Source organism: Zeus faber, assembly GCF_960531495.2.
Source record: "Zeus faber genome assembly, chromosome: 3".
NCBI lineage: Eukaryota > Metazoa > Chordata > Actinopteri > Zeiformes > Zeidae > Zeus > Zeus faber.
Window position 1 is genome coordinate 4,243,548 of NC_137190.1, and position 26,057 is coordinate 4,269,604.

The window sequence follows — 26,057 nt, forward strand, 5'->3', positions numbered from 1 at the left end:
CCTACTGCTATTCCAGCGGCGGCCGGGTGGGGGCGGGGGAGGAGGGAGCGGGACTGCGCAGCTGCGCCGTTGCGCGCCCCCGCGACCACCGCGCGTTCCCGCGCACCGCCCCGGCGCGTCCCCGCCCCGCCCCCGTGCCCGCGCACGGGGCCGTGCTCTCCCCCTGCTCCCTGACCCCAGCGGCGGCTCCGCCTCACTGCACCGCGGCTCCGCTCCCCGTGCCCCGGCTGGCTGCTCCAGGGTCCAAGGTTCTGCCCTACCCGCCCGGACCGCGACCCCCGATACCCGCGACCCCCTCCCCCGACAGTAGCCGGCTCCACCGCATGGATCTACGCCTCCTGACCGCGTAGAGGGCGACCCGACACCCGCGACTCCCGTCGGCCGACACCGAGGTAGATATCCACCTTTCTCCGCTCCGAGAGAGCTCCGGCGCGGAAGGAGGAGGAGGAGGAGGAGGAGGAGGAGGAGGGGAAGAGCCGTGACACAAAGCGGGTTAGAGGTGCCTGGACCCGGTCCCGGTCCCTTTTTTTTTTTTTATACCGGGCACAGCCAGGGGTGAGAACCGGGGACCGCCTCCTGGTCCCGGGGGTTCCGCTGCAGCACCTCCGGGGTTCAGGGTTCCAGACCTTTTTGTATATTTAGTTCCGGCCGCGAAGAGGCGCCCGCAGCCCGGGTCGAGCGCTGCGCGGAGCCGGGAGGGTCAATCCGTACTCCGCGACCCCCCCCCCCCCGACCGGTCCGAGGTGCTTTTATCCACCGAGTTCGGCATTTTAGTGTCGCGCTCCTTCCAGCGGGGCTCCGGTGTACGGTGCGCGGCTTGGCAGGGAGGGTTTAGCGGCTAAAGCTACAGCTAGGCGCCGCTGCTGAGGCTGCTGAGGCTGCCGCCGCCGCCGCTGCTGCTGCTGGAAGGGGGAAGCATGGCCGGTCCTCCTCCAGCCGTGCAGCCCGCACTCGGCTGCAGAGGGGGGTGGGGGGGACCGGCCATGCTTCCCCGCGTGCAGGGCTCCGGTCCCCGGTCCCCGGTCCCCGGCCTGCAGCTCTTTAACAGGACGGTCCAAAGATCCCCAGTCCAAAGTGCAGGATCGTAGGACGGCACGTCGGGGACGCCCTCCTTCCACGGGAGGGATCGAGATGGAGGAATGCACAGAGCACTCGCGCCGTGGCTGTCCTCATTTATGGAAGAAGGAGGGGAAAAAAATGTTTGAGGCCCAAGTTGAACTCGGTATATGACGGATCCTCTGTGTGTGCATGCTGCAGGGTTGGAACAGTGAGATCTCTATTTGTTTATGACCCTGAGAGGCGCATATCTTGTTAACAAGCACACAGAGCCTGATTGTCTCGACTTAAACTAATCAAATCAAAGTGAAGAGTTTTTTTTTTTTTTTCGTTTGTTTGTTTGTTTTTTTTCCCCTGTGCATGTCTGAGCTGTTGGTTGGGTTCATCTGCCAGAGGAGGTCTGCTCTATAAAGAGGCTTCAGGTGTGGAGTCAGAGCCCACTGTGACTCTTTACTGTCAGCCAGGAAGGTCAGCCAGGAGGGAGCTGCAGGGTGCAGGGGAGAGCCACTGTGGAGCCCGGTGAGTGAGCTCCACACATCCAGAACGGAGATTTAATTTTATTTTAAATAACCTATATATTAATTTGCATAGCACCTTCACAAAGAGCATGCAACTCAAAGTGATTTGCGTTAGTATAAGTTAATAAAATAGTAATTATAAAAAAGAGCAAAATGCCTTTAATAAAATCAAGTAAATATACTACTGTGTACATATATATATATATATTTTTTGGCGCTTTCTTTTTTCTTTCTGCACTTAATGCATGTGTATCCAGTTCTGTGTGTGTGTGTGTGTGTGTGTGTGTGTGTGTGTGTGTGTGTGTGTGTGTGTGTGTGTGTGTGTGTGTGTGATGGGTGAAATTAGTTGACCTTTTAATAGTTGTATATTTAGGGGTGGCCTGTCAAGTATGTGAATGGTAAATACGGAACATGACTTTACTGCTTGAGATGAAAGTTGTCATTGTGGGTCTGTTGTTTCTTCTTATTTTTTTTAGTTTAGGGTGCAGAGCAGTTCAGCGTTTAGTTGAATCAATATGTGCTTATTTTGACACCAATGGATTTTCAATAGTAGAGTCTTTCCCCAGGCGTGTGCTATTAACGCAGCACGGTTACAGTGACTCTAATGGACAAGCCCAGAGCCCCTTTCACATTGAAAAGCCTTGCATGGTGTAGAAGCTTTTGGTTCATTTAAAAGCAGTCACACATTAAGGCTACACAATTGAAAATGGATTGCAGGGTCAGTGCTTCAGCTTTTAAACTGCTGTTTGCTATTTCGAGAAGCCATTTGCAAAATAACAAAAACCATCATTTAAAATGTAAATTGTTTAAAATCATGGCTGTATCTTGAATAAATGTTTTGCATTATATTCATTCTGTATAAATTGAATTGAATTATTTGTTCTATTCTGTAGTAATAATATTTATGACCTTAACCTACATTTTATTCAGGGTAAAACTAAAATAATAAAAAAAAAATAGCTGGCTTTGCTTTCGGAGCTCATAATTAATTGGTTATAAAACAACAATTTATAAATTGTTAACATGAATGTTGGAATTTTTTAATTTATGCAGTTTAACTAGTAGCCTAAATGTTTTGTAAATTTCATTTTTATGACAGAGTAATTTTTTATCTAACATGCCACTAGGAGTGTTTTTTTTTTAAATTTCTATATTAATGTAGTTTAATAACAAAATATTAATTTGAAATATTTACAAGTGTGGTTTTTATTTTTTCCTCTTGGAATGTTTTTGTTAAGCATGGAAGCAGGTGCATGGTTCAGTGTGTTTATTGCAGACATTTTTCTTTTTTAATTTCTTTATCAGATTATTATTATTTTTTTACATTTTCCTCTTTTCTCTCCCAGCTCACTGTGCGTCCAGCTCCGGCGCTGCTCCTCCGGTCCCCGCAGCGCGCGTCCCGCCCTGGTTCTATGCAGCAGCGGTTCTGAAGGATGACCGCTGCACGGCGCGCTTCTGGATCCTGGTGAACGGCGTCTGATGCCCAAAAGGCCGAAGGATGGCTCATGGCAAAGTGACCATCACCGTGGACGAGTACAGCTCCAACCCTACGCAGGCCTTCACACACTACAACATCAACCAGAGCCGCTTCCAACCCCCACACGTCCACATGTGAGTGCGCGCGCACACACACACACACACACACACGCGCACACACGCACACACGCACACACACACACACACACACTTTAAACCCAATGTTTAATGGTTCGATTCAAATGCCTTTTTTACACTCATGCAATGTTCTTAAACTGCCACTTTGGGCCTCCTTCGAACGGCAGATTCTTATTGGTTTTCCCGTGTCGGTGCGGTGCATGAACACTTCGTCTGCATCAGAGTCTCCTCTTCATTTATTTATCACCCCAGTTATTTAGCTTTACTCTTGTCTGATGTAGTTATGCTCTGACGTTTATTAGTAGGTCAGCAAGCTGGAGCCTCCACAAAATAAAAACACCCCACATGATCTTTGAAGTCCTTATTATTATTATTATTATTATTATTATTATTATTATTATTATTATTATTTTTATTTTTATTTTATTTTTTTAAATGAGATTAAGGTATTGATGTGGTTCATAGCAAGTTGCTTTGTGTTGATCTATTTGCTGCGGTTTTGGGAATAGGAAGGTTTCTGTCTCAGTTGGCTGAGATCCCCCCCCCCATGGAGACACAACCTGCACCCGGCGCATGTTGTGTCTCGGTCCCTTCTGGAGAAAACGGAGACGGCCTTCTGGGCTGAGGCTGTTTATATCGTCTTGTCCTGAAGGTTGACAAAGTTTTGAGTGTCGACAGTGGAGCCGGCCAGGTTCCTGTGAGTACGTGACGCTGTTTGGGATCCAGGCTCTGTTCCATCCAGCGATGCTGACGAGCTGAACACTTTCTAGTCCCAGCCTCGTGTTTGAAGAGGCTTCCTCGTTTTGGGAAAACAATTTATTTTTTTCAGCGGAAAAATGTCACATTATAATTTTTTTAATATATATATTTTTTGAGGGTGTGTTTTATTAGCTGTTTGTTAATAAAACATAAACCTTTTATGACCCAAGTCATTGCAAAATTAAAAACGAAAATTGTATTTATTTAATTATTATTTCTCAATACATTTTGTAGCTGGACGTGCTGAATCGGCACTGCCTCTCTCACATTCCGTCTCTCTCTTTCTTTCTTTTTTGCTTTCTTGCTCTTTCTTTCTTTCTCTCGCTCCCTCACTCTATGTGCTTGCATAAATACATTAGGCTGTTTCCTGGTCTCCACAGAGCCCTCAGTGTTTCAACCCTTAGGCTGGGAACCCCAATATTGCATGCACACACACACACACACACACACACACACACACACACACACACTGAGACACACTCCGTCACTCACCCCCGTCATCCCATCCCCCCTCTGTGTCTCCGTGCCTGCAGAATGCACGCTCTGTTCTGGGAAAGTAAGTCTTGTTTAGATTGAGGGGAGATAACGATCCGACTGCATCCACGGCAGGATTTGGACATAAATAAAAGTTGCTTCTGCTCTTGAACCAGGAGCGCGAGGGGAACGGAAGAGGAGGGAAGGAGGGGGTTAGAAGTAGGGGGGTTGCCTGCCCTTTTGAAATGTTATCCCTTCTAATGTCCCCCGCTCCACCTCCTCCACCTCATCTGCAGCAGCAGCAGCAGCAGCAGCAGCAGCAGTGCAGCAACGCGCTCCCCAGACAGAATATTTAGATTTGTGGGCATCAAGAACAGCGGAGGCTTTTGTGCGGCATGGAGGGCATCGGTATGTGAAGCACATATGGGAACATGCACATCTTGATGTGTGTACATGTATATGCACATACACATGCCTGTATATATTTATATACATGCACGCACACACAGAGTGGGTTTGCACACAGACAATTCTAATGCTGTGGAACGTGACCCCTGAAGTCAAAGGGAACATTCTTCGAAGTACAGACCCCTCTCTGAGAGCGGCCATGTTTGGTTTCACTTTCCTTCCCCGCGTATCTTACTTTTTTTTTTTTTTTTTCGGGTCTCCCTCGCTTCTCCTCGCTGTCATCTTCTGAAAACACAAAGTGCTCTGAAACTCATAACATATGCTCCGGGTTGCGGCGATGACGACGGCGGCAGCGGCATCGTGTGCGGAATGCGCCGGCTGCGGGCCAGTATGTTTGTGAAGCCAGACACCCGGAAAGGTGCAGACAGACAGACAGACAGACAGACAGAGTGACGGACGTGCACGGGTTTAGTCACAGGGGCTGGAAGGACACCGGGTGCACTCCCTCTCCCTCTCCCTCCCTCTCTCTCTCTCACTCACACACACACACGCCTATTAAGTCAGTATGAGTTGGTTCTGTGTGTCTGTCGGTATTTATACTCAGGTTCTGTGTGTGAACACGGCAGACGTTGAAGGACGCACGGCGATGGCATTCTCCTCTCTCCATTTTTTTCTTCCCTTCCCCCTCTCGTCTCCTCTGAAGCGCTTATCTGCTCTCCGAAATATAATTCTCTTAATACACTTAAGACCTCGCTGCGTTCATTTGATCAAACCCTCCAACCCTCCCGCCAAAGAGGGCTGGAGCGGTGGCGGCGTCCCGGCCTCTTCCTCTTTTTTTTTCTTTTTTGCTTTCCTTTCTTCCTCCACATTTGACGAACTCCCCGTCCTTCCTCTCCAGATGCCTTGTTAATTATTCTCGCCCTCTGAATAATTAAGGAGCCCGTGAGTGTGAATCGTTTTATGACGGCGGCCCCGACGCGCTTGTACGCTCTAAAAGAGCACGTCCGTTAGAAAACCCCGCCGCATTCTCAGTGCAAACGCCGACGCTCTGGACGCCTGTTTTTTTTTTTTGTATCATTTGCCATCGTAGCGTTTTGGGTTTTAAGCGAAAAGCGTTGGGCCTTTGCAGCGTGGCCTTGTGAAAGATGAGGGTCAAGCCTGTCGATGTGCATCGTTTAACAGGTTCTGTCTGTCTGACATACCCACTTGTGTTCGTCCACAATGCCGTCATCGCATCGATCGCTGCGTCCTCGACGTAGGAATTGGAATAAATTGGCCGCAAACAAAATCCCAATTGTTGAAATGAAGTGGTAAGTTATTTTTTATTTTTTTATTTTTTAATGATTCCTTAGTGTAGAGAATTATTTTTCGACCTTTTTTTTTTTTTTCTTTTTTTTTAAGTCTATTTTTCACACAAGCTCTGAATGCAAACTGAAGGATAGACCCTAAAAGTGCCTTTTCTCAGTCCCTTCCTTCTCTTCTGCCTCTGGTAGGAGTCTCACCGGTCCCCCCTCCACTCCCCCTCTTTCTCTCCCTCTCCCTCTCCCTCTCTCTCTCTCTCTCTCCTGCCCCCCCTCCCTCTCCTTCATATTCCTCCCTCTCATTACACCCCCCCCCCCCCCCCTCCTGTCAGTCCTCCTGGATGGCTGGTGGAGCAGCTCTCAGGTCTCTGGCCCTCCTGGAAACAAAGGGCCATTTCCATTTTGGAGCCTTTTTGTCCCCGCCGCTCACCCCCCACCGCCACCGCCACCCCCACCCCCACCCCCACGCCCACATTTTTTTTTTTCTTCTTCCAAAATGGAAGGGCTTTTTGAGACGGGAAAACCCTTGATTAAGTTCCTCTCCCCCTGCCGGCGTGGAGAGGGTGAGGGCCGGGGGGAGGGGTTAAGTGACAGTTGACATTGGACAGGTCTGTTGTTTCCAGATTGAAGCCTTTTTGATGTCCTTGAGTCTTTGGCTTCTCCGCCCCCACCACCACCACCACCACCACCTCCTCCACCTCCACCGTCTGAATCAGAGTCTGGCAGCCGGAGGGAGGACATCGCTCCCCCCCCGGACACCTCTCTCCACCTTCCTCCACCCCACTCTCATGAAGTCGTCGCCAAAATGTCGAGTTTATGTGGAAAAATATTATTCGTTAAAATTATTTCTACGTTGATATAATGACAGTTAGTGAGGGAACTGATGGTTGGATCCTGCTCCACCTCTACTATGGAGGGGACTGATGGTTGGATCCTGCTTCACCTCTACTGTGAAGGGAACGGATGGGTCCCTCTACTCTGCCTTCTCCTTCTCTAAACTCCCCTACTCTTCCTCCCCCTGCTATACCTCTACGCTAACTCCACTCTGTCTGCTCTACCTCTACTATGTAGGGATGGTACCTCTGCTCTCGGTCCACTCCACCTATACTCTACCTTTACACCACTCCATAACTCTGAGTGGAGTATAATATATATATATAAAAATAAAAATAGAAGAAACAGTCTTTATTAGTCACGCAACACACCACACTACAACACATGCTTGCACACACACACACATGCACATGCTTTTTGATGGTGGCCGGTGAAATGGATTCTCTGCTTTTGACCCATCCTGGCTTGTCCTTCCTCCGGGGGCACAGCCAGGAGCAGTGGGCAGCATACGTGGACGCGCCCGGGGACCAGGTGATAATTGTCCATCGCTGGTCAGACGATGATGGGTGCATGTTTTTGAGGGGGGTCCTTACTGACGTGAGGTGGAGGAAACCCCATGTGAGCACGGGGAGAACATGCAAACTCCACACAGAAAGGCTCCTATTTGGGAGATAACCCACCGGAGCACAGTGCCAACAGCGCCCCAGGCGGGAATCGAACCCAGGACCTTCTTGCTGTGAGGCAGCAGTGCAATGCACTGCGCCATATTAAGGACAATAAGTCCTTAATATGTGACGTCTATTGATGAAACTTCTCATACAACCGCTCCGCCCCTCTCTGTCTTTTCATGTCACACATTATTGGTGGAAGTGGCTGTCGTTCATGGTGCTAAGCCCCGACTCCCCGAAGCAAGGGCTCGGTCCATTTGTCTTGCGTGAAATTGCAGTTGTCGCAGTTTATTCTTCGACCGGTCTGTTTTCTGAGTCCTAGCTGTTCCACCCGCACACCTGCACCCGCTGCCGCAGGTTCTGCTCCGGTGCCCTCCTCCACCAGGGGCACGGCTGCGTCCGTTTCTTACAACCCTCCCCCAGGTCTCTCCTGCTCTCTCGGTCTTCCTCTCGCTCGTCGCCCCTATGGCTACAAGTCTGTCAGCTGCACAATTAAGGGCTGTGCGGTAATGAAAGGAACATTAGCCAAAGCAATTTATTTCCCTACGCAGCGCCGGAAGGTTCCTTCGATGCCAATATTCCATGCAGGCTTTGTGTGCCACACACGCCCATTATGGCTGGAGCTGCGGGGGGGGGGGTCCAGCAAGGCACCCTGGGTGAATAAATAAGAGAGGGGGGAGGGGACGTACGAAGGGACAGAGCTCCATCATATTTGTTTAGATTTGGTTCCTATTTGGGCGGTGCATTCGCCCCCATCACCAACTGCTGTTCTCAACCTGCAGCTCCACTCTGTGTTTCTGTTGTTGTTGTTGTTGTTGTTGTTGTTTTTGGTTGCTGGTTGCTCTGTTCCACTGTCCCCTCTCATCTCTCTGCCCAGAATATACCCCCCTCTCTCTCCCTCTCCCTCTCCCTCTCTCCCTCTCCCTCTCCCTCTCCCTCTCTCTCTCGCTCTCGCTCTCGCTCTCTCTCTCTCTCTCCCTCTCTCGCTCTCTCCCTCTCTCGCTCTCTCCCTCTCTCGCTCTCTCTCTCATTCCTGTGTTCGTTTTGCTCCTCTGAAGTTTATTGAATTAGCGCAGACAGCTGAAACGCTGAAGATAAGAGAGGCTCTCTCCGCTCCCCTCTCAGAGAAATGGTTTTGCTGTGTGCGTGTGTGTGTGTGTGTGTGTGTGTGTGTGTGTGTGTGTGTGTGTGTGTGTGTGTGTGTGTGTGCGTGTGCGCGCGCGGTTACATGGTGAATTCAGCAGGACCAATACGTTTTGCATCCAAATGGTGTGGGATGAGTGGACGAATAGTAATTATTTTCTGCCTTTTTGAACAAAAATCATCTATTTCATTTACCTTTTATCTCACACACACACACACACACACACACACACACACACACACACACACACACACACACACACACACACACACACACACACACACACACACAGTCCTGTGCACAGATCTCTATGGTTCCCAGAGGATGTGATTAGAGGACAGAGATCCTTTCTTCCTTCAGAACACCATGTTGTGCTGGATCACATCGCAGCGCAAACATCTTTAGAATATGTTTGTATTTTGGGTGTTTTTGCCGACACCACCACCACCACCACCCGATCGACTCCTTCAGTCAGCGCTGATCAGCGTTAACATCACTCCACCATCAATGAGTCAAACAATACTCAGGGCTCACGCTTTGGGGAAATGTGCTGCACATGCTTTAAAGGACCAAGCGTAAAATATAGTTTTATCCCGTTTACTAGTCAGCACTCAATTTGCCATGTGTTTTTGGTTCTATTCGAAAAGGCAGTGGTGCACAAAATACAGCACAATTAATCTATTTTATTTTTGAATTGTCGACAGGACAAAGAGATCATTTTATGGGAGTTTTCTCACAATATCCTAAAATCTTTCTAAAACCCATAAAATGGAGACATCAGGAAAATGGTCAGTGATGTTAGATGTGTGTGCTGATAAGGAAAAGGGCTAAAATACAATTTTCTGGCAAAATGGTCTTTTAAATAACTAAATGCAATGTAAAAGCTGGGGGGGTGACATGTAACTGTGTATATTATAAAAAAGAAAAGGTATTTTGCGAGTTTTACTCCTAAAAAGGGACAACTTGTCAGTGGTGGTATTTTCATTTTATGATGCGTGTGCTGCTTCCGTGGCTCAACCTGCTGAGCTGCTCATGGAACCAAGTGAAACTCAGCGATGTCCATTCACCCCGTCACGACGGAACGTATCGATCCAGTACGTTCAGAAGTGCATTATGCGGGGAGGTGGGCTTCAGTCGGAGGGTTTGACCCCTCGGCCGTCTGATTAGCTTCCTGCTCCCACTTCTGCCCTCAAAACCCCAAGCAGTTAGACGGAGGCTCTCCTGATGGCGCGCTATTGATTACAAATCATTAGCGCATAACCTCCCGCAGCAGGACTGGATTAACAATGAGGCGTAAGCGTGGACGGAGCCTGTGGGGGCGGCAGTGTTCCGAAACAACAGGTGGAGGAGGTTGTGTAGATGAGTTGCGGGCAGGCGGAGGACGCCCGGTCTGTTTGGACCGGTGGTGACCAACCTGCTTTAAACGCTGCCGGAAGTCTCCATTTCCGAGCCGACGCTGTGTCTACATCTGCATGGGAGATAAAACTAGTTGCGGTTTAGATTGAGACTGTTTTTTTTTTTCTTTCTTTTCGTGGAAAACAGCATAGCACAAGGAGTACGAAAACATATCATGACCTTATTCCACTGAAATGATAAAATAAAGAGTTAGGAATGCCTTCTTCATCAGTTGCACTTTAGAAAGAAGAGCAACCGATCCTCATCGCGCTCCGGATAGAAACAATCCGGTCGGGTCCGTCGTGGATTTTGTCGGTTTACCCTGAGGGCAGCTGGAGTGGAATCGACCGCTTTGCATGTTAAACATCAGGAAGGTAAAGAAGGGAGAGCGCTGGAGGTGAGAGCGCGGCTTCAATCCACCAAGTTGACGTTGAAATACAAGATGGGGGCTCAGGCCTGTAGACGCATGTCAGATCCCGGTGATGCCACGGAAGCCTGGGCTCCTCACCTCGCTCGGAGCTTCGTTGCTATTTGTATTAAAAAAAATAAATAAAAAAATTCTGACACACAAACCTGGTTGAGATGGAAGCACTGGGTGAGGTCAGCGCGGCGTTGCAGCTTCCCCGGGTCTATAAAAAGAATAAATCAATTGAGAAAAAAAAAAAGGACGACGCTCGAACCAGGCGCTCGACGGAGAATAAGGAATCGTCGTGTGTGCAAATGACAAACCCATTATCAACAGTGGAATCAATAGCCTTGTATTGATCCCACCAATCCCTGTACATAACTTCCAGGTAAACACACAAACAGAAAAACACTTTACCGTCAAGGTCACCCAGAGTTTCCGTTTGAACAAATTGGTGCCAGTCAACGTGTCCTGGGAGATTTCAATTTCCCGGACAAACGGGAGAGATTCCGGTCAAATATTATGTGTTTATTGAGCTTAAACAATTGATAAGCAGGCTCTATAAACAATGAAATCATGAACCATGTAGATTTATAATAGTTTTTTAATTAAATATTCAAAATAATATAAGTCCCCTCAGATAACGCTGTTGTTGTTGAAAAATAAATAAATAAATTTAATATTACGAATATTACTTCTTGAAATCAAATAATTTCCGTTCGTGGACATTAATTAACAAGTGCAGCCGCTTTAATTAACATTTCACTAAAATGACATTTTGATCAAATCTAATACAAAATAAATATGGTAAGTAGGTCTAAAAAAATATTAATAATTTGTGGTGTCCGTCTTCGTCGGGACATCTCGTCGACATATTTTACACAATGGATATTTACTTAATACTTAAATATCTTAACTTAATTAATAATTAACTTAATAACTTAAATTTCCCAAAAAAACACCAAACTATGGATGTATGTGTCCCTGTTGCCACATGACATCATCTTTCTGACGCTGAGCTCCGTCTCCGCTCCGTGTTTACTGTGTTTACAAGCGCAGCCTGTGGGCGGGGCTTATTTTTAAATTGACAAACGTGATTGGTTAGAGGTGAAAGGTCAGCCTTAGATTGTCCAAACTGATTGGCTTTCTGTTGCCACTCGCCAGATCTGCGCAATTTTTTATATGGAAATGATCAAGCTTATTTTTATTTGACATTGAGGAAATGAATATGGCAATAAATTATCATTATTGTTTTATGGCCGAGCACTAATTCAAATTGTGCTCGGAGGGAATTATTTTCACCGGACATTATGACCGGAGAGATTTAAATATGTCCTACTTCAACAGATTTTACCGGTCAAAAAACGGCAATTAGCGGATAACGGAAACGCTCAGGTCACCTCATGCTTTGCATTCACAAAGCGCGCGTGTGTGTGTGCGCGCGTGTGTGTGCGCGCGCGCGTGTGTGTGTGTGTGTGTGTGTGTGTGTGTGTGTGTGTGTGTGTGTGTGTGTGTGTGTGTGTGTGTGTGTGTGTGTGTGTGTGTGTGTGTGTGTGTGTGCTTACATTCAGTGTGAATGGTTGTCAGTTATTTAGAGAAAAAGAGGAGATGATCGGCATTGAATTCTACTCTGGAATTTCATTCCAGTTTTCTTGTTTTTTTTCTTTGTTTTGTTTTTTTTTGCCAGAAAGTTAAATGTAGGACTGAGATCCTGCTTTAAAATGACCACCTCTTATTAAACTATTTTTTTTATCTATACTCTGTATGCAGTATATGTCAATGGAATTCGGTCGACATTATAAAAATACCCAACCTTAGTTTTGAAGCATTTTGAACATTTTGAAGTTATTCTTTAAAGCATGTTGCTTTTATCATGTTAACAATGTTGGTTCCATCGTGTGTAACTGTTCACAGCACAACCGCATTGAACGCTTTTCTACTGAGAAATTTACAACCGTGCTGCAACTTCTCATTGTGCCTCAATGCAGTGCAATGGGGCAAACGACACATTTTCGAAAATGGGGAAACTCATCATGGCCACATGGTGGCTGAGTGCGTTTTTTATTTTTTTTAACAGTAATATCACAGCTACTTTTTGTAATTGCAGCATTATAGCTACAATAGGTTCCAGTACGAAGTGACTCCACTTCCTGTTTCTAGTCTCTCTTACTTTCGCGCAAATGTAGTGAAAAGAGTTGATTCGGTACAAAACTGTCTGGCACTATTGTGAGCTTCTTGTTTTCGAAAATAGAAAATGCACACCTAAGATAGGGGCATTTAATGTGTATTTATTTTGGATTTGGTTAAGGTGTTTTCCACATTATGCTTTTCTCCCGACGCATCACAAAGAGCTGAGGTTTTATTCAAAGCATTTTTTTTTTTTTTTTTTTGCTCGGAAGGTTTTTCACAAACTCTCGGGAAGAAGTTTGGCAATCAATCAAAATAGTTCACCCGGGGCTGCGGAGGAGCGCGGCGGGTTGGAGGGCGACAGAAAGGGCGACCTCCTTATCGGCCGCGAGCCCAGTGCACGTCTGCGGGGCGAGCGGCGTCTGAACTCTGACCCACTTCACTGGTGTGTTTTTCCAAAAGGCCACGGGAGCCAAGTGGGCTCCGTCAAATAAAATATCCTGCTGCAGACATCACAGAGCCTCTCTGTGCTGCCGCCCGGACCCCGTGCTCTCTCTCTCTCTCTGTCTCGCGCTCCCTCTCGCTCACTCTCTCTCTCTCTTTCTTTCTCCTTCACCGTTTCTCCCTCTGTCTCTCTCCCTCCCTCCATCCCAACTCAAAAAATGCTCCTTTTGTCTCACATTCAGTCTCTCTCGCTCTCTTTTTCTGTCTCTGTCCTCCCCCCTCTCTCTCTCTCTCTCTCTCTCTCTCTCTCTCTCTCCCACCCTCTTTCTATTTCTGGCTCTCTCTCTCTTTCTCTCAGCTTCTCTGTTTTTTCGGGGGTGCTGGTTGATTTTAGGTTTTACAAACGAATGAGTGAGGTGCAGGATTTCAAACAGCGGTGCTGCAAGGACAGGCTCGGCTCTGTTTCAGAGGGAGATGTGTCCTTTTGCACGGTGTTTGCTTGATTCCTCGCTGCGCTGATGGAAAGGGGCTTTGTGTTTCCCTTTGGGGCCTTATTGTATGGCTTAGTATTTATTTTTTACTTTTATTTGTATTATTTTTTGAATGATGGTTCCTATATCATTATTACTAATAGGTTTTTTTGTGCTTGTGCGAATGTCGTCAGTAGACACCACATGTGTTGAATAAAAGGTGTTTTTGAAGCTCTCTGATAGGTCCATCCTGTGTGCACACGTCAGGATCCCTCTTCCATCTGCACCGCTTTGCTTGCTATTTAGTATTTCCTATATTGTGTACATCAGACCTGAGTCCTGAATCCTCCCTGACCTGATCAAAACAACGCACCCTTTATTGTGAAAACGGAATTTAATATTTAAGGTTTTTCTTTCTTTCTTCGAGGATCACTGGAAGTATTCCCCTCTTTGTTTTTTTTCCTCCTCCTTCCTCCTCCTTCTGGATGTTTCTGGGGCTGCTCTTGTGTCGGCTCTAATGTCATGGCAGGTTTGAGTGTGCCCTAGAATATTAGCATGTTCCACTCTTCTTCTCTCTCTTTCTCTCTCTCGCTCTCCTTCTGTCTCTCTCCCTCTGTTTCTCTCTCTCTCTCTCCTTCTGTCTCTCTCCCTCTGTCTCTCTCTCTCTCTCCTTCTGTCTCTCTCCCTCTGTCTCGCTCTCCCTCTGTCTCTCTCTCTCTCCCTCTGTCTCTCTGTCTCCTTCTGTCTCTCTCTCTCTCCCGCTGTCTCTCTCTCCCTCTCTCTCCCTCTGTCTCTCTCTCGCTCTCCCTCTCTCTCTCTCTCTCTCTCTCTCTCTCTCTCTCTCTCCCCTCTCTCTCTCTCTCTCTCTCTCTCTCTCTCTCTCTCTCTCTCTCTCTCTCTCTCTCTCTCTCCCTTGATCTTCTGTCTGATGTCACGCCGGTGCACAGAAAGACATGTGCCTTCATGCTGACACGGTTTGCTGTCATCACTGGACAGTAACGCTGTCTTTCCTCTCTCTCTCTTTCCATCCTTGGCTCTATTTCTCTCTTTTCCTGCGTTTGGATCAAGCACGCCGCTGAACTCTCCGGTTATTCCTCCTCGCTCCTGAGCAATCAATTATAAATATTGTTACGTATTCAGATGTTAATGAAAAATATTGAGACCCCATTAAGTGTGTGTGTGTGTGTGTGTGTGTGTGCATAACTACTTGTGTGTGTGTGTGTGTGTTAGCCTAATGCAGCAACATTATGCCATTTCCGTTGGCTAGGCCTTTTCTTAATTGATGGGAGTCGGTATTTACTTTCATTCTCAAGGTGGATTTAATCTCCAAGGAAAGAGGTTTCTTAAGTGTACTCAAGGATGTGCATTTTTGCGGCGTGTGTGTGTGTGTGTGTGTGTGTGTGTGTGTGTGTGTGTGTGTGTGTGTGTGTGTGTGTGTGTGTGTGTGTGTGTGTGTGTGTGTGTGTGTGTGTGTGTGTGTGTGTGTGTGTGTGCGTGCGTGTGTGATCCCGTGCACGCTGCGGCGGTCTGTTCTCCATAACCAGAACTGTCGAGTTCTCTGGAGCTGCATGACGTGCAGGCCCGCAGAGAACCAAATCTAATCAGAAGCGTGTGTGTGTGCGTGTGCTTGTGCGGCAGACAGACTTATTTACCGCAGCGAGTCAATAACAAATATTATCTCTGCAGCTAGTTTTTCATTTCATTTTGCTGCGCTCTATCGCGGTGGATGGGAGTGTTTTCTGTTCAGGGGTCAGGCCCCAGGGCCTCCCTCCGACTCCCAAATATACCACTGTAACCACATTTCATGGGGAGGGAGCTGGTTGTGGGCGACTCGGGGCCGCAAAACGTTGCTTTTCCTGAACTCACGTCGTCCTGAAGCTCGCCCAAGACGATGAAGGTGAAAACTGGGAAACTGCTTTTCCTTCCCCCTTCGTGGCGGCCGAGCAATCTCCCATCGCGCCGCCGCACAGCCCTGCGTTTTCGGAGCCTTGTTTGGGGAGGGGAAATTTCCGCCTCGCTTTCATTTGTTGTTATTTTCGTTCTGTTTCCATCTCCTCCTGTGAGGTTTTTGTTCTCTGTCCAGACGCCGATTTCCCCATCTCAGTTAATGATGTCCCTTCCACCCCAAACTCTTTTTATTTTGTCAGATCCTGTTTACGAACCGTGTTTGTGCCTAGATGTGAGTCCCCTGTGTGTGTGTGTGTGTGTGTGTGTGTGTGTGTGTGTGTGTGTGTGTGTGCGTGTGCGTGTGTGTGTCAGGTTGCTGCAGATTGGAGGGTCGATTATGTGTCTGATCTTGTCTGCAGAGTGACATCCCTTCTAATGAAATAATGGCCTGGTGGCAGAAGACGAGAGAATTGCACATTGCTGACTTCAATTACAGGGCCCATTTATTTATTTATTTATTTATTTATTCCCTTTCATTTTTCCCTCTCCTTTCAGTGGGAGGAAAGTACAGTTTTTTTTTCGGTTTTTTTTTTAACAGACATGCTTACATTGAGGAAAAGAAAATGTGAATAAAAGCCTCTCTCAGCCAGACGTGGGTCTAAGTGATTTCTCTATGGATAATGGACAGCAAAGATGTGGCATGCCTTAATTCTGTTCCTTTTTAGTCAAACTGATGCCACAAAACAGCCATTTGCCTCCTCGTGTGCTCAAATCAGTGCAGCCAGGAAAGCTCCCGTGTGTAATGCCTCTGCTTTTTGCAATAGCACATGTACTGTGTGTTACTATGTCTCTATTATTCAAATGTTCTCTTTTAGTTTGTGCACTTTCATTTAACTCATTGTAAATGTGTGTGAAGTGGTGAATATTATGCACAAACCTTATTTAATTTTTTTTTAAATGGCCCCGACGTCTTATTATATGTACCTGAAATACCAAAAGAAAATCTGTGTCTGTGGTATTTTTATTCAAGGCCACGCTGCGATGCGGCTTCTCTCCGCATTGTATTGTGTTATCGTATTTGTCTTATTGTGTCCTCTATGGCCGGCATCAGTAAATAGAACTCCATCTTGTGACATTAAGAATGAGAATTGTCTCGAAAGCACAAAGCCCAGATCCCCATTCAGCCCCATCCACTTCAAGGTCCTGAAGGAGGAACTTTGTTTTCTGTTATTATTATTTTTTTCCAGCTGAGAATTAAGAATTAAGAATCTTTTTGTCACATGACACACCGCACTACAACACATGCATATACAGTATATATACACACACACACACACACACACACACACACACACACACACACACACATGCACATGCACATGCACATGCTTTTTGGGTGGTGGCCAGTGAAATGTGGCCTCTGCATTTCTCCCAAAAAGTGTCTGAACCTGATCCGGCTCCTTGTTACTCGGCTGCTGGCAGCGTGATTAGTCGGCCCCAAATCTTCTGCTGGAGTTAATCCTTGGAGAGATGTCTCCAGAACGTGATGCAAAGTCTGTGAATTAGCTTTGACGAGTGTGACGGTGCGAGTGGTCCGTTGCAGCGAGAACACGCTGAGACGGAAACCGCTGCCGCTGCATGGAGACGCCAGAAACTAAACCGCCGAATTAAGGTTTAAGCTCCTGCATTTCTCATGGTCGTCTCAGAATTCAGCCACACAAGAATTATTCTGTGCAGTTTAGAATGTAAAAGAGAAAAAGACGTCAGTGCAGTTGCACGAGTGACATTATCCTGAACGGCTGCAGATTGTTCAGGGAAATGGAACTGATAAGAGGAAAAATGAAATGAGGAGGAAACACCAGATGTCTTAAACTAGTTGCTAATATTTTATCTTGTTTTATTTATCCATATATTTTTCTTATTTTTTTTAAGAGTTGTTCTGCTTCAGTTATTTCTTACCTTATATTGTCCTCTGCCCTGTACCAAATATATAGTGCTGAAATATACAGTACTATATATGTTATTGTAATTCTTAAATTCAGTTATCCAGGTCAATATCAAATTTTATAAACAAATAAATAAATAAAGGATTATTCTTCCCAAAATCAATCTCAAATTTAATTTTAATTTGTTCTTAAAAAGTAACTTTTTCAGTTCTACCGTGACTGGTAAGTTAGGGATACCTGCCAAGCCTGTTAAATACATCAACTCCACGGCACTTTGAGACTGAATGCCGATGTCTAACAAGCCTCCCCTCTCCCCCCTCTCCCCCCAGGGTGGACCCCATCCCCTACGACACCCCCAAGCCGGCGGGACACACCAGGTTTGTGTGTGTGTCGGACACGCACTCGCGCACGGACGGCATCCAGATGCCGTACGGCGACGTGCTGCTGCACACGGGCGACTTCACCGAGCTGGGGCTGCCCTCCGAGGTCAAGAAGTTCAACGACTGGCTAGGTACTAAAGCCCTCCAAACCACACACACACACACACACACACACACCGGGCCTGCCTCATGCACGCTTAGCCGGTAACTGGAGAGCACCATGCAACATTCCAAATCCCCCCCCAGACACCCAACTGCTGTGCTAAAGTGTCCAGTTTAACCCCTTTGACCTAACACTCTGGCCCAGTTAACCTTTGACCCCTGAGCTGACCCCAGGCTGTGTGTGGCAGCTCTACCGTGTGTGTGGGTGTGTGTCCTCTACTGGTCCCTGAGTTTCAAAGCACTTTCTTTGCACCTCATGTAGTTCACTCTACACAGGATGATTGTACACACAGGCCTCTTGCGTGTGCACACACATGCACATATGGTGGATAAATTAAAAAAAAAAAATCTGACTGCAGCTCAGACAAAGACGTGCACCACCCCCCCATTCCCCTTCTCCAGCCTGCTGCCCCAGAGATTAAACAGTTTTGGGGGATCGTGGTGCTTGTGGTCCCACGGTGGCTATCTCTGCCAGGACACAACCATGTCACTATCATTATTATTGTTATTATTATTTTTATTATTTTGTTGTTATTATTATTATTATTATTATTATTATTATTATTTTTTTTTTTTTTTGTTGTTGTTTTTATTGTTGTTATTATTATTATTATTATTATTATTATTGTTGTTGTTATTATTTTTGTTGTTGTTATTATTATTATTTTTATTATTATTATTATTTTTATTCTCCTCTGCACTTTTTGGGCTAAAAGTGTCTGGAACAGGAAAACCACTTGAGCTACAGACATGGTTGTTGTGTCGTTAGAACCGGACGTCGCAGACATCTCGTGGTTCAAGATTCATTCAATTGAACCACATATGGAGCAGGAATTTATAAAAAAACGACTAAATTTGACGGGAAGTAGCCAGACTTTCTAAAGACTCGGGTAGGGTGGTGCAGCGAGATGAGTTTGTGGAGTAAGACGCTTTGTGACATCGTCATCTAATTCACTATACAGTACATGTGCAGGTTGTGGCTACGAAGGTCCAATCGCACCGTGCGAGCTGTGAACTCCATCGCTCTGTAGTGGTTGCAAACTGTTGGTCCAGAAGGTTAAAAAAGTTGATGAAATGTCTGTGAGGGACATGCAGTGTTGAATCCGTGTGAATGGAAGTGTGTTGTTGGGAACTTCCACGCGAAGTGATTTCCTTCCACAGAGACACCGTGAGGCAGGACTCTGCGGACGACAGGAAGTAGACAGGGACCTGACAGGAAGTAGACAGACACCTTCTCATTTTTAGGATAAAGCCATAACATGCAACAAGTGTATCCTTGTATTTGTTATTCAGCGTGTCACCAGGGCTCACCGTGTCGTTACGTCAGTCGATGCTGCGTTCAAAGGAAACTAGGAAAATTTGACTGGTTTTGGACGTAATGCTGAATTAAAGAAGAGCGACAGCACAAACTGATGCAACGTTCAATGGGAACTCGAAAACTTTGGTATTGGTGTTGATAATGGACTCCGTGGATTGGTGCCTGCAGTTGTTATTATTATTATTATTATTATTGTTGTTGTTGTAATTTCATCAGACCACAGTCGTTTTATTAAATCATTCGATTCCAGAGGGGGCAATTCTCTCACCAATGTGAGAAATGTAAAAAAAAAAACCAAATGAATAAATCAGTTGGGTTGAGGAAAATTGACTCTGCACCTCAATTTTCATGTTCCAGACTTGAGTGTCAATGAATGCCTCTTCTGCAATAGGTAGATATGTGTTATTATGAGTTGTATTTCGTGCCAGTGTTATAGTGGCATAAAAGAAATCCCCAGAAATACTTTTGATATTCAGGATTATTTGTTTGACAATTAATATGATTCAACTAACATGTCATGGTTGTGATGGTCCCAGGTAAGGCTGAATTGGAGAAGAATGGTTTTTTGGTACGATGCACCTCACTACTGGTTGTTGAAAACATGGAGTTGGAGTAACTTACGGTTGGTTTTACTGTGATATTTCGTCATTCCATCTCGGTGTCGACCCATTATCAGCCAGGCGATTATCCAGTCCCATATTCATCATTTTATTGGCAATCATCATTCATAATTTTTCCAATTATCAGAATCGCTATTTTGTCTGATATGGTTGCCGATAAAATAAATAAATTTATTAATTAATTAAAGCGCGCTCCTCTGGCTCTGATGCAGCTGCCTTTCTCTGAGAGGTTTCTGCTTGTTGTCTGGCTCAATGTCCCGTCCGGGGAATTATCGGATTCGTATCCGTAAAACGTAGCCCGGTTGTCATGATGGGATTTGGAAAAAACAATTTACTGACATTTTATTGTTGGGGGGAAAAAAAACAACAAAAAAAAAAAAACGGGCACACGGTTTTAAAATGACTCCGCACCGCAGACACGTCTCGCTCACTTGGACGTCGTTGCTGCTGCTGGGCACCAAGTGACTTCTCTACGGCAAGTGGCGCTGTGCTGCTGCTACTTTACGGCCGGTCGTGGATGAGCTGTGGATGCGGCGAGGGGCGGGGCCGTGCCGCTGCCATCACGTGAGCCCGATCACATCACCTGACCCAAAACATTGTTTGCAACCAGTAAAGTGTGCCTGTTTCGGTTTTGATTATTTTTATCTATTTAAAATTTCAGTTCAGTTTACAAGAAATGGAAACCTCCCTGCACTTTGAAATGTTCTGTTTTCTAGTATTTAGTTAAACATATGTTTCAAGGCATGTAAGGGAAATCTTGTGTTGGAGTTTGTGTTCCTGTAAATATTGACACCAAAATTAAGATTTTTACTGCAAATGTGTATCGCCCCCAAATTTCGGTTCTCGGTTCCCTTGATTGATGATAACCGGCATCGTGTCCCTCCTGGAAAAAAAACATTTCGGTCGACCCCTTATTCCGTCTGTTTCAAATTACAAGTAACCCCTGTGTTTATGTGAACCTTGGTTCTGCCAGTTGTGTCGACGTCCTCAGGACTCTCTTATCTAACTATGAACACACACACACACACACACACACACACACACATACACACACACACACACACACACACACACACACACCTCAGACTGGACACTGGAGTACCTGTAGTTAATTACCCCTCACCCAGCAGTCTGCTCTGGTTCCGTCCCAGCGGGCCAACATGCTGCCCGGTGTCACAGCTAATTCATCACGGGTCGCTAGGATGCCGTCCAAAGGACACGATTTGTCAGCGTTTCTATCAAAGTCCTCCATCCATCAAAACTGATGGCTAAATCAACAGTCTGCACACGTGCACGTGCGCGTGTGCGCGTGCAGGATGCTATGGGCCTGTGCTTTGTCGACGCAGTGTGGAATTGACGCAGAGCAAAGTGGGAAAATGATGAAGTGTCTTTTCATGCATAATTAGATCTCTACCCATACAAGTATTAATTTTGGTCTGCTGACGTGTGTGTGTGTTTTTTAAAAAAAAATTTTGTTTTGGCTCCCATAATAATAAACCCTAGACATTTTTTTTACTACATCTTCTGTGGATAAAATAATAAATTTTCTGTACGTTTGCAGAACAGGGACAGAAGCCAAAGCAAAGTTCTCATCTTCCCAAGGACGACGTTCCCTGTTTTCCCTGTTTGTCGCTGAAAAGAAGGAGGAACGATGCGAGAAAGTCATGAAGGAGGTGGAGAGACAGAGAGGTTCACTGTAATGACACTCAGGGGTTAGTCGCTCACACAGAGCAGCCATTGTTTTAGTCCACCCCCTCCCCCCAGGGGGGGGTGTTGGTTTTGGTTTGTTGGCTCTCATGTTTGTTTGGTTATTTTTCGCCTGTCCCGGCGACCGGCAGGTGTTTGATCGCTGCAGAGGATCATGGGAGATCACTGTGGAGGAACGAGTGCTTCCTGACCTTGGCTGTCTCACATACAGCGGCGTGCGTGCGTGCGTGCGTGTGCGTGTTCATGGACACGTAAACATGCCTCGGATCGGATGCGTTTTTAAACGCGGGGCCAACAATGATTTGACACCGAGCGGTGTAGAGGTTAATTTGGTCGTCTTTTCAGTTCACACTACCTCACATCTACGGATTTATTTATTTTTTAATTGAAATGCTGGGTTTTGGGTTTTGGGCAAGATCTCACGATTCGATTTTTATACAAAAGCCCAGGATTGTATTTAATATTGATTTCGTTAATTAATGAGATGGGATAAAGAAACAATGTGTTTCTATATCCATATATTGACTTTTCATGGATAATGAGATTTGCTACTGTCATGCATTACACAAATATTATCATACAGAAATTAAATATTTAATATCATTTGTGACTGTGGTGGTATTTAATTTAAGCGTGAAGAGGTTGCATAACATCCAAGCAAAGTATTAATGTTACCATTTTCTAATTGATTCAGAAATTTTAACAATTAGAATTGGATCACATCGGAGTATGATTTTATTTTATGTCATTTTTTTTTTACCAAGATTTAAACGTTTTTTTTTGTACTTTAAACAAAACCATCACACAAAAAATGATGAATATGAAAGTGAATTTCTAGAACGGCAGACGTCCACCCACCTAATACATGACAACATGACACTCTCCGGCTCTAATTTATCAGTCTTATTTCTGCAGAGAGGAGTAAATAGCAGGTGCCAATTTACCCGCCCACCGCCCCATTGCACTCGCCTAATTTAGAGACTGAATCCTCGCGGTAACTGTCCAAGTGTTTTCTCCCTCTTCCCGATTGCCCTCGCTAGGATGGGTGTATTTTCGGAGGTGGCGGCCATCCATGGGTCGATAGATCGACTGTCGCGTTGGGAGGACGAGAGCGACCGCGCGGGTTTAACGCTGCCGACAGGGAGTTGAATTCAAATCGGCGGAGGGAACCCGCTTTCATTCTGTGCACACACACACACACACACACACACACACACACACACACACGAGCGCAGACAGACACCCTTTCATTCCCATTGTTTTGTTTGTGGGTTTTCGAGACGCGGCGGAGCGCGTCAAGGTGTGCCGCTCCACACGCCGTGCAAGGAAAGGCAGGAGGAAAATTATAATAAAATGATGAAGGAAAGGAAAGGGAAGGGAAGGCAGGAGGTAATTCCCAGTAGAGTCATGGAGATGAAGATGTCTGCCGGTAATTATGTTTCCACCACCCTTTTTCCTAGACTGATCTTTGCAGCTGCACAGGATGATTTGGTTTGGCTATAAAGTGTGTGTGTGTGTGTGTGTGTGTGTGAGACGTGGCGAGCTAATTTAGAGCAGCAGGAATGAAACCTATGGACCGGGGAACCATGATTCTTTTAGTTCCAGCTCTGGGGAACACACACACCTCAGACCAATGTGTTGGAATTTAATTACTGTCTGCTTTGAACCCGCCTATCGTTGAATTCAGTTCTTTCTTTCATTACTGTTGGAGTTTTTTTTTATTTGTATTTCTTTCCACTGACCACAGCAAAAAAAAAAAAAAAACAGAGCGGCGACTTAATCCGTCCTTTCCCTTTCCTTGAAGTTAAGCGTCCCCAGTCGGCAGCGAAGCTTTTTTTTTTTTATTATTGAATTTTTAAATTGCGCAATTTTCTTAAAATGTAATTTTCCTCCGCGGTTCCCCCCACGCAACCCACTGATGTCGATAGAGCGGCGGAACAAAGGCGAGAGGCGCTGGGAAGAAAGGGAACACGTTAATCTGTGTGGGTAGACCGGCTTCCGACGGCTGCTTCGGTTATGCTCCATAATTCATGTCTGTACGGCAACACGGGAGGGGAAGGAGGGGGGGGGCCGGGGAGGGAGGAAGAAAGAGAAATGGGAAAGGAACGACGTGAGATACAAACCACAAAAAGATTCTTTTTTTTTTTTTTTTAAAGCGTGAGGAAATAATGAAGGGCAAGTCTTGAGTTGAGCGCTGGTTCTTCCAGAGTGAAGCAGTGGGATGCGAGGACGCACGGACACCAATAGAGCAGAAAAAGGGCAGAAGCACAAATTGAAAGATGAGGCGATGTGAGCGGTAGCGGATGCTCTGCGGTATTCAGGCCAAGCTGATGTTTGGCCGCCGCCCCGCTGGGGGATGTCGGGTCACCGAGGGGGGTCAGCGAGGTGGCCTCCGTCCGTTTTCCCCTCCGCCCGGAAGCAGAACTCCTCCTCGCCCTCTTCTCTTTTCTCTGCGGCTGGATCCCACCGAGTGGTTTAAAAAATAAAGATGAAAAAAAAAGAGAGAGAGAGAGAGAATTGAGTGAACATGTGGAGCACGGGATCCCTGTTAAATGGTTTTACAGAGGTGAGAAAGAGGGAGCCGGGACCGGCCGGAGAGCACGGCGGACGTTAAATGTTCTCCAGTGGTCCCGTAAACCCTCAAAGTTTGAGAGAGAGAAAAAGCCGAGAGGAATGAGCGCAGAGAACAAGACGGGGCCTAAAGCGGGGCCTTGTTTTTGCACTTGTTTTTGCTCCACGAAAACCAAGAAAGCACCAGCGCCGCCCGCTCGGGTCGCAGTAGCAGTCGCCCCCTTCCCTCATCCCTCTCTCTCTCTCTCTCTCTCTCTCTCTCTCTCTCGCCCCCTCCAGGTGGCCTTCCGTACGACTTCAAGGTGGTGATCGCCGGGAACCACGAGCTGACCTTCGATAAGGACTTTATGGCTGAGCTGGTGAAACAGGATTACTACCGCTTCCCGTCGGTGTCCAAGCTCAAGCCCGAGGACTTCGACAACGTCCAGTCGCTCCTCACGAACTGCGTGTACCTGCAGGACTCGGACGTCACCGTCAAGGGCTTCCGGATATACGGGACGCCGTGGTAGGTGCTTCTACCGTGCGCGTGCGCGTGCGTGTGTGTATGTGCGTGCGCCCTGGCTTTTACATTTGAGTGTCATCTTCCTCCATTGGAAAGAATTCAGTTGCATTTGGCTCTTTGTCCGGGGGCGGTTGAAAGAGTTTTTGTTTTATTCATTTGGAGTCTTCCAGCTCACTCTCCCCGGGCGATGAGTGTGTTACTCCCGAGGTGCACACACTGCTTTGTGGGGCGGTCGTGTTTAGGTTGGGTTACACCCGTGTTTTGACACAAGGTTAAGTGATCTGTGCTACCTGGACGCTCTGGGAAGAGGGGTTTGAGTTTGACGGGGTTTGAGTGCCACTCGCACCACACCATCAGCGGCTCGGTGCACAAAACTCTGGTTCGAGGTCTGGAGATGAGACGTTGATGAACCGTACGTCTCAGTGACTGACAGTGGGATCGGTTCGGCTTCTTTTGTCTTGGACTGATGTCTGCGGGCTTTATTCCTGATGCTTGCAAAACACCCATTTTGGGGCCGAGCGTGGCTGACGGTAGAAGTACACCAGGGGCGTTGGCGCAGCGTACGGGTGAGGCGTGCGGTAAGTGCACGCCTCCTATGAAACCCATGTTAATCCACTGCTGGAGCTACACCCGCCATGTCAGATGCACGGGCTCCCCGCGGAGATGCATTTCGGTTTTGTCTTTTTCCTTTTTTTTTTTTTCCCTCAACTACACCATCCTTTTCCATAGCAACACGAGATGAAACTATGTAGAAATGTTTTTGTAAAGGGTGCCATCCATTTAAATGTGTTTTATATGAGTCTGCGTTCTGATTTGCTTATTGATCAAGACCCGTTTTAACAAACAGGTGACGGCGCCTGGCGTGAGGTGTACCATGTCCCGAAAATCAACACAAAAGTCTTTTTTTTTTTTTTGTTTTTTTCTTTTTGAGAAAGAAACAACTCAATATAACAAACAACAGTTTTAGGATCACTTAATACTTATGTAGTTTACTTTAGTAGTAGTAGTTTGCGTAGTTTGTCAGCAAAGTAAGCTTGTTTTAGTCTGGTCTGGGGGGCGTTGGGTGGGCGTGGTGAAACTCCTCCCATAAATAAAACAGTGCAGCAGTTTGTTTTCTTGTTTTGGGGACTATACTAACATCTATGAATTAATCAGAAATGACTAATTTCACAAAGAAAGTGACTACGAAATTAAAGTTCCACAGAACAACACACACACATTTTATGCAAACCGACTGAACCGGAATTTGTCCTTATGAGACGTTCTGGCAAATTAAAAAGTAGCTTACATCAGCAACCTCTGCCGAAGGCATCACGCCGCTAAATCCAACTTGTATTAGTAATAAG

The 26,057-nt window shown here is 46.3% G+C and overlaps 1 protein-coding gene across 3 annotated transcripts in view; it reads left to right on the top strand.

The window, feature by feature from the left end:
• Positions 1–272: 272 nt before the first annotated feature.
• mpped2a (metallophosphoesterase domain containing 2a) overlaps positions 273–26,057 on the top strand; it is a 55,192-nt gene continuing 29,407 nt past the window's right edge. Inside the window, exons 1-5 of one of the 3 annotated variants that reach the window (XM_079997693.1) lie at positions 273–392; positions 1,426–1,575; positions 2,921–3,185; positions 17,781–17,962; positions 24,489–24,714. In XM_079997693.1, coding sequence (XP_079853819.1) covers positions 3,073–3,185; positions 17,781–17,962; positions 24,489–24,714 — 521 coding nt within the window. In that variant the 5' untranslated portion in view covers positions 273–392; positions 1,426–1,575; positions 2,921–3,072. The remainder of the gene's footprint in view (positions 393–1,425; positions 1,576–2,920; positions 3,186–17,780; positions 17,963–24,488; positions 24,715–26,057) is intronic. The other 2 variants (XM_079997691.1, XM_079997692.1) reach the window with 2 other exon arrangements.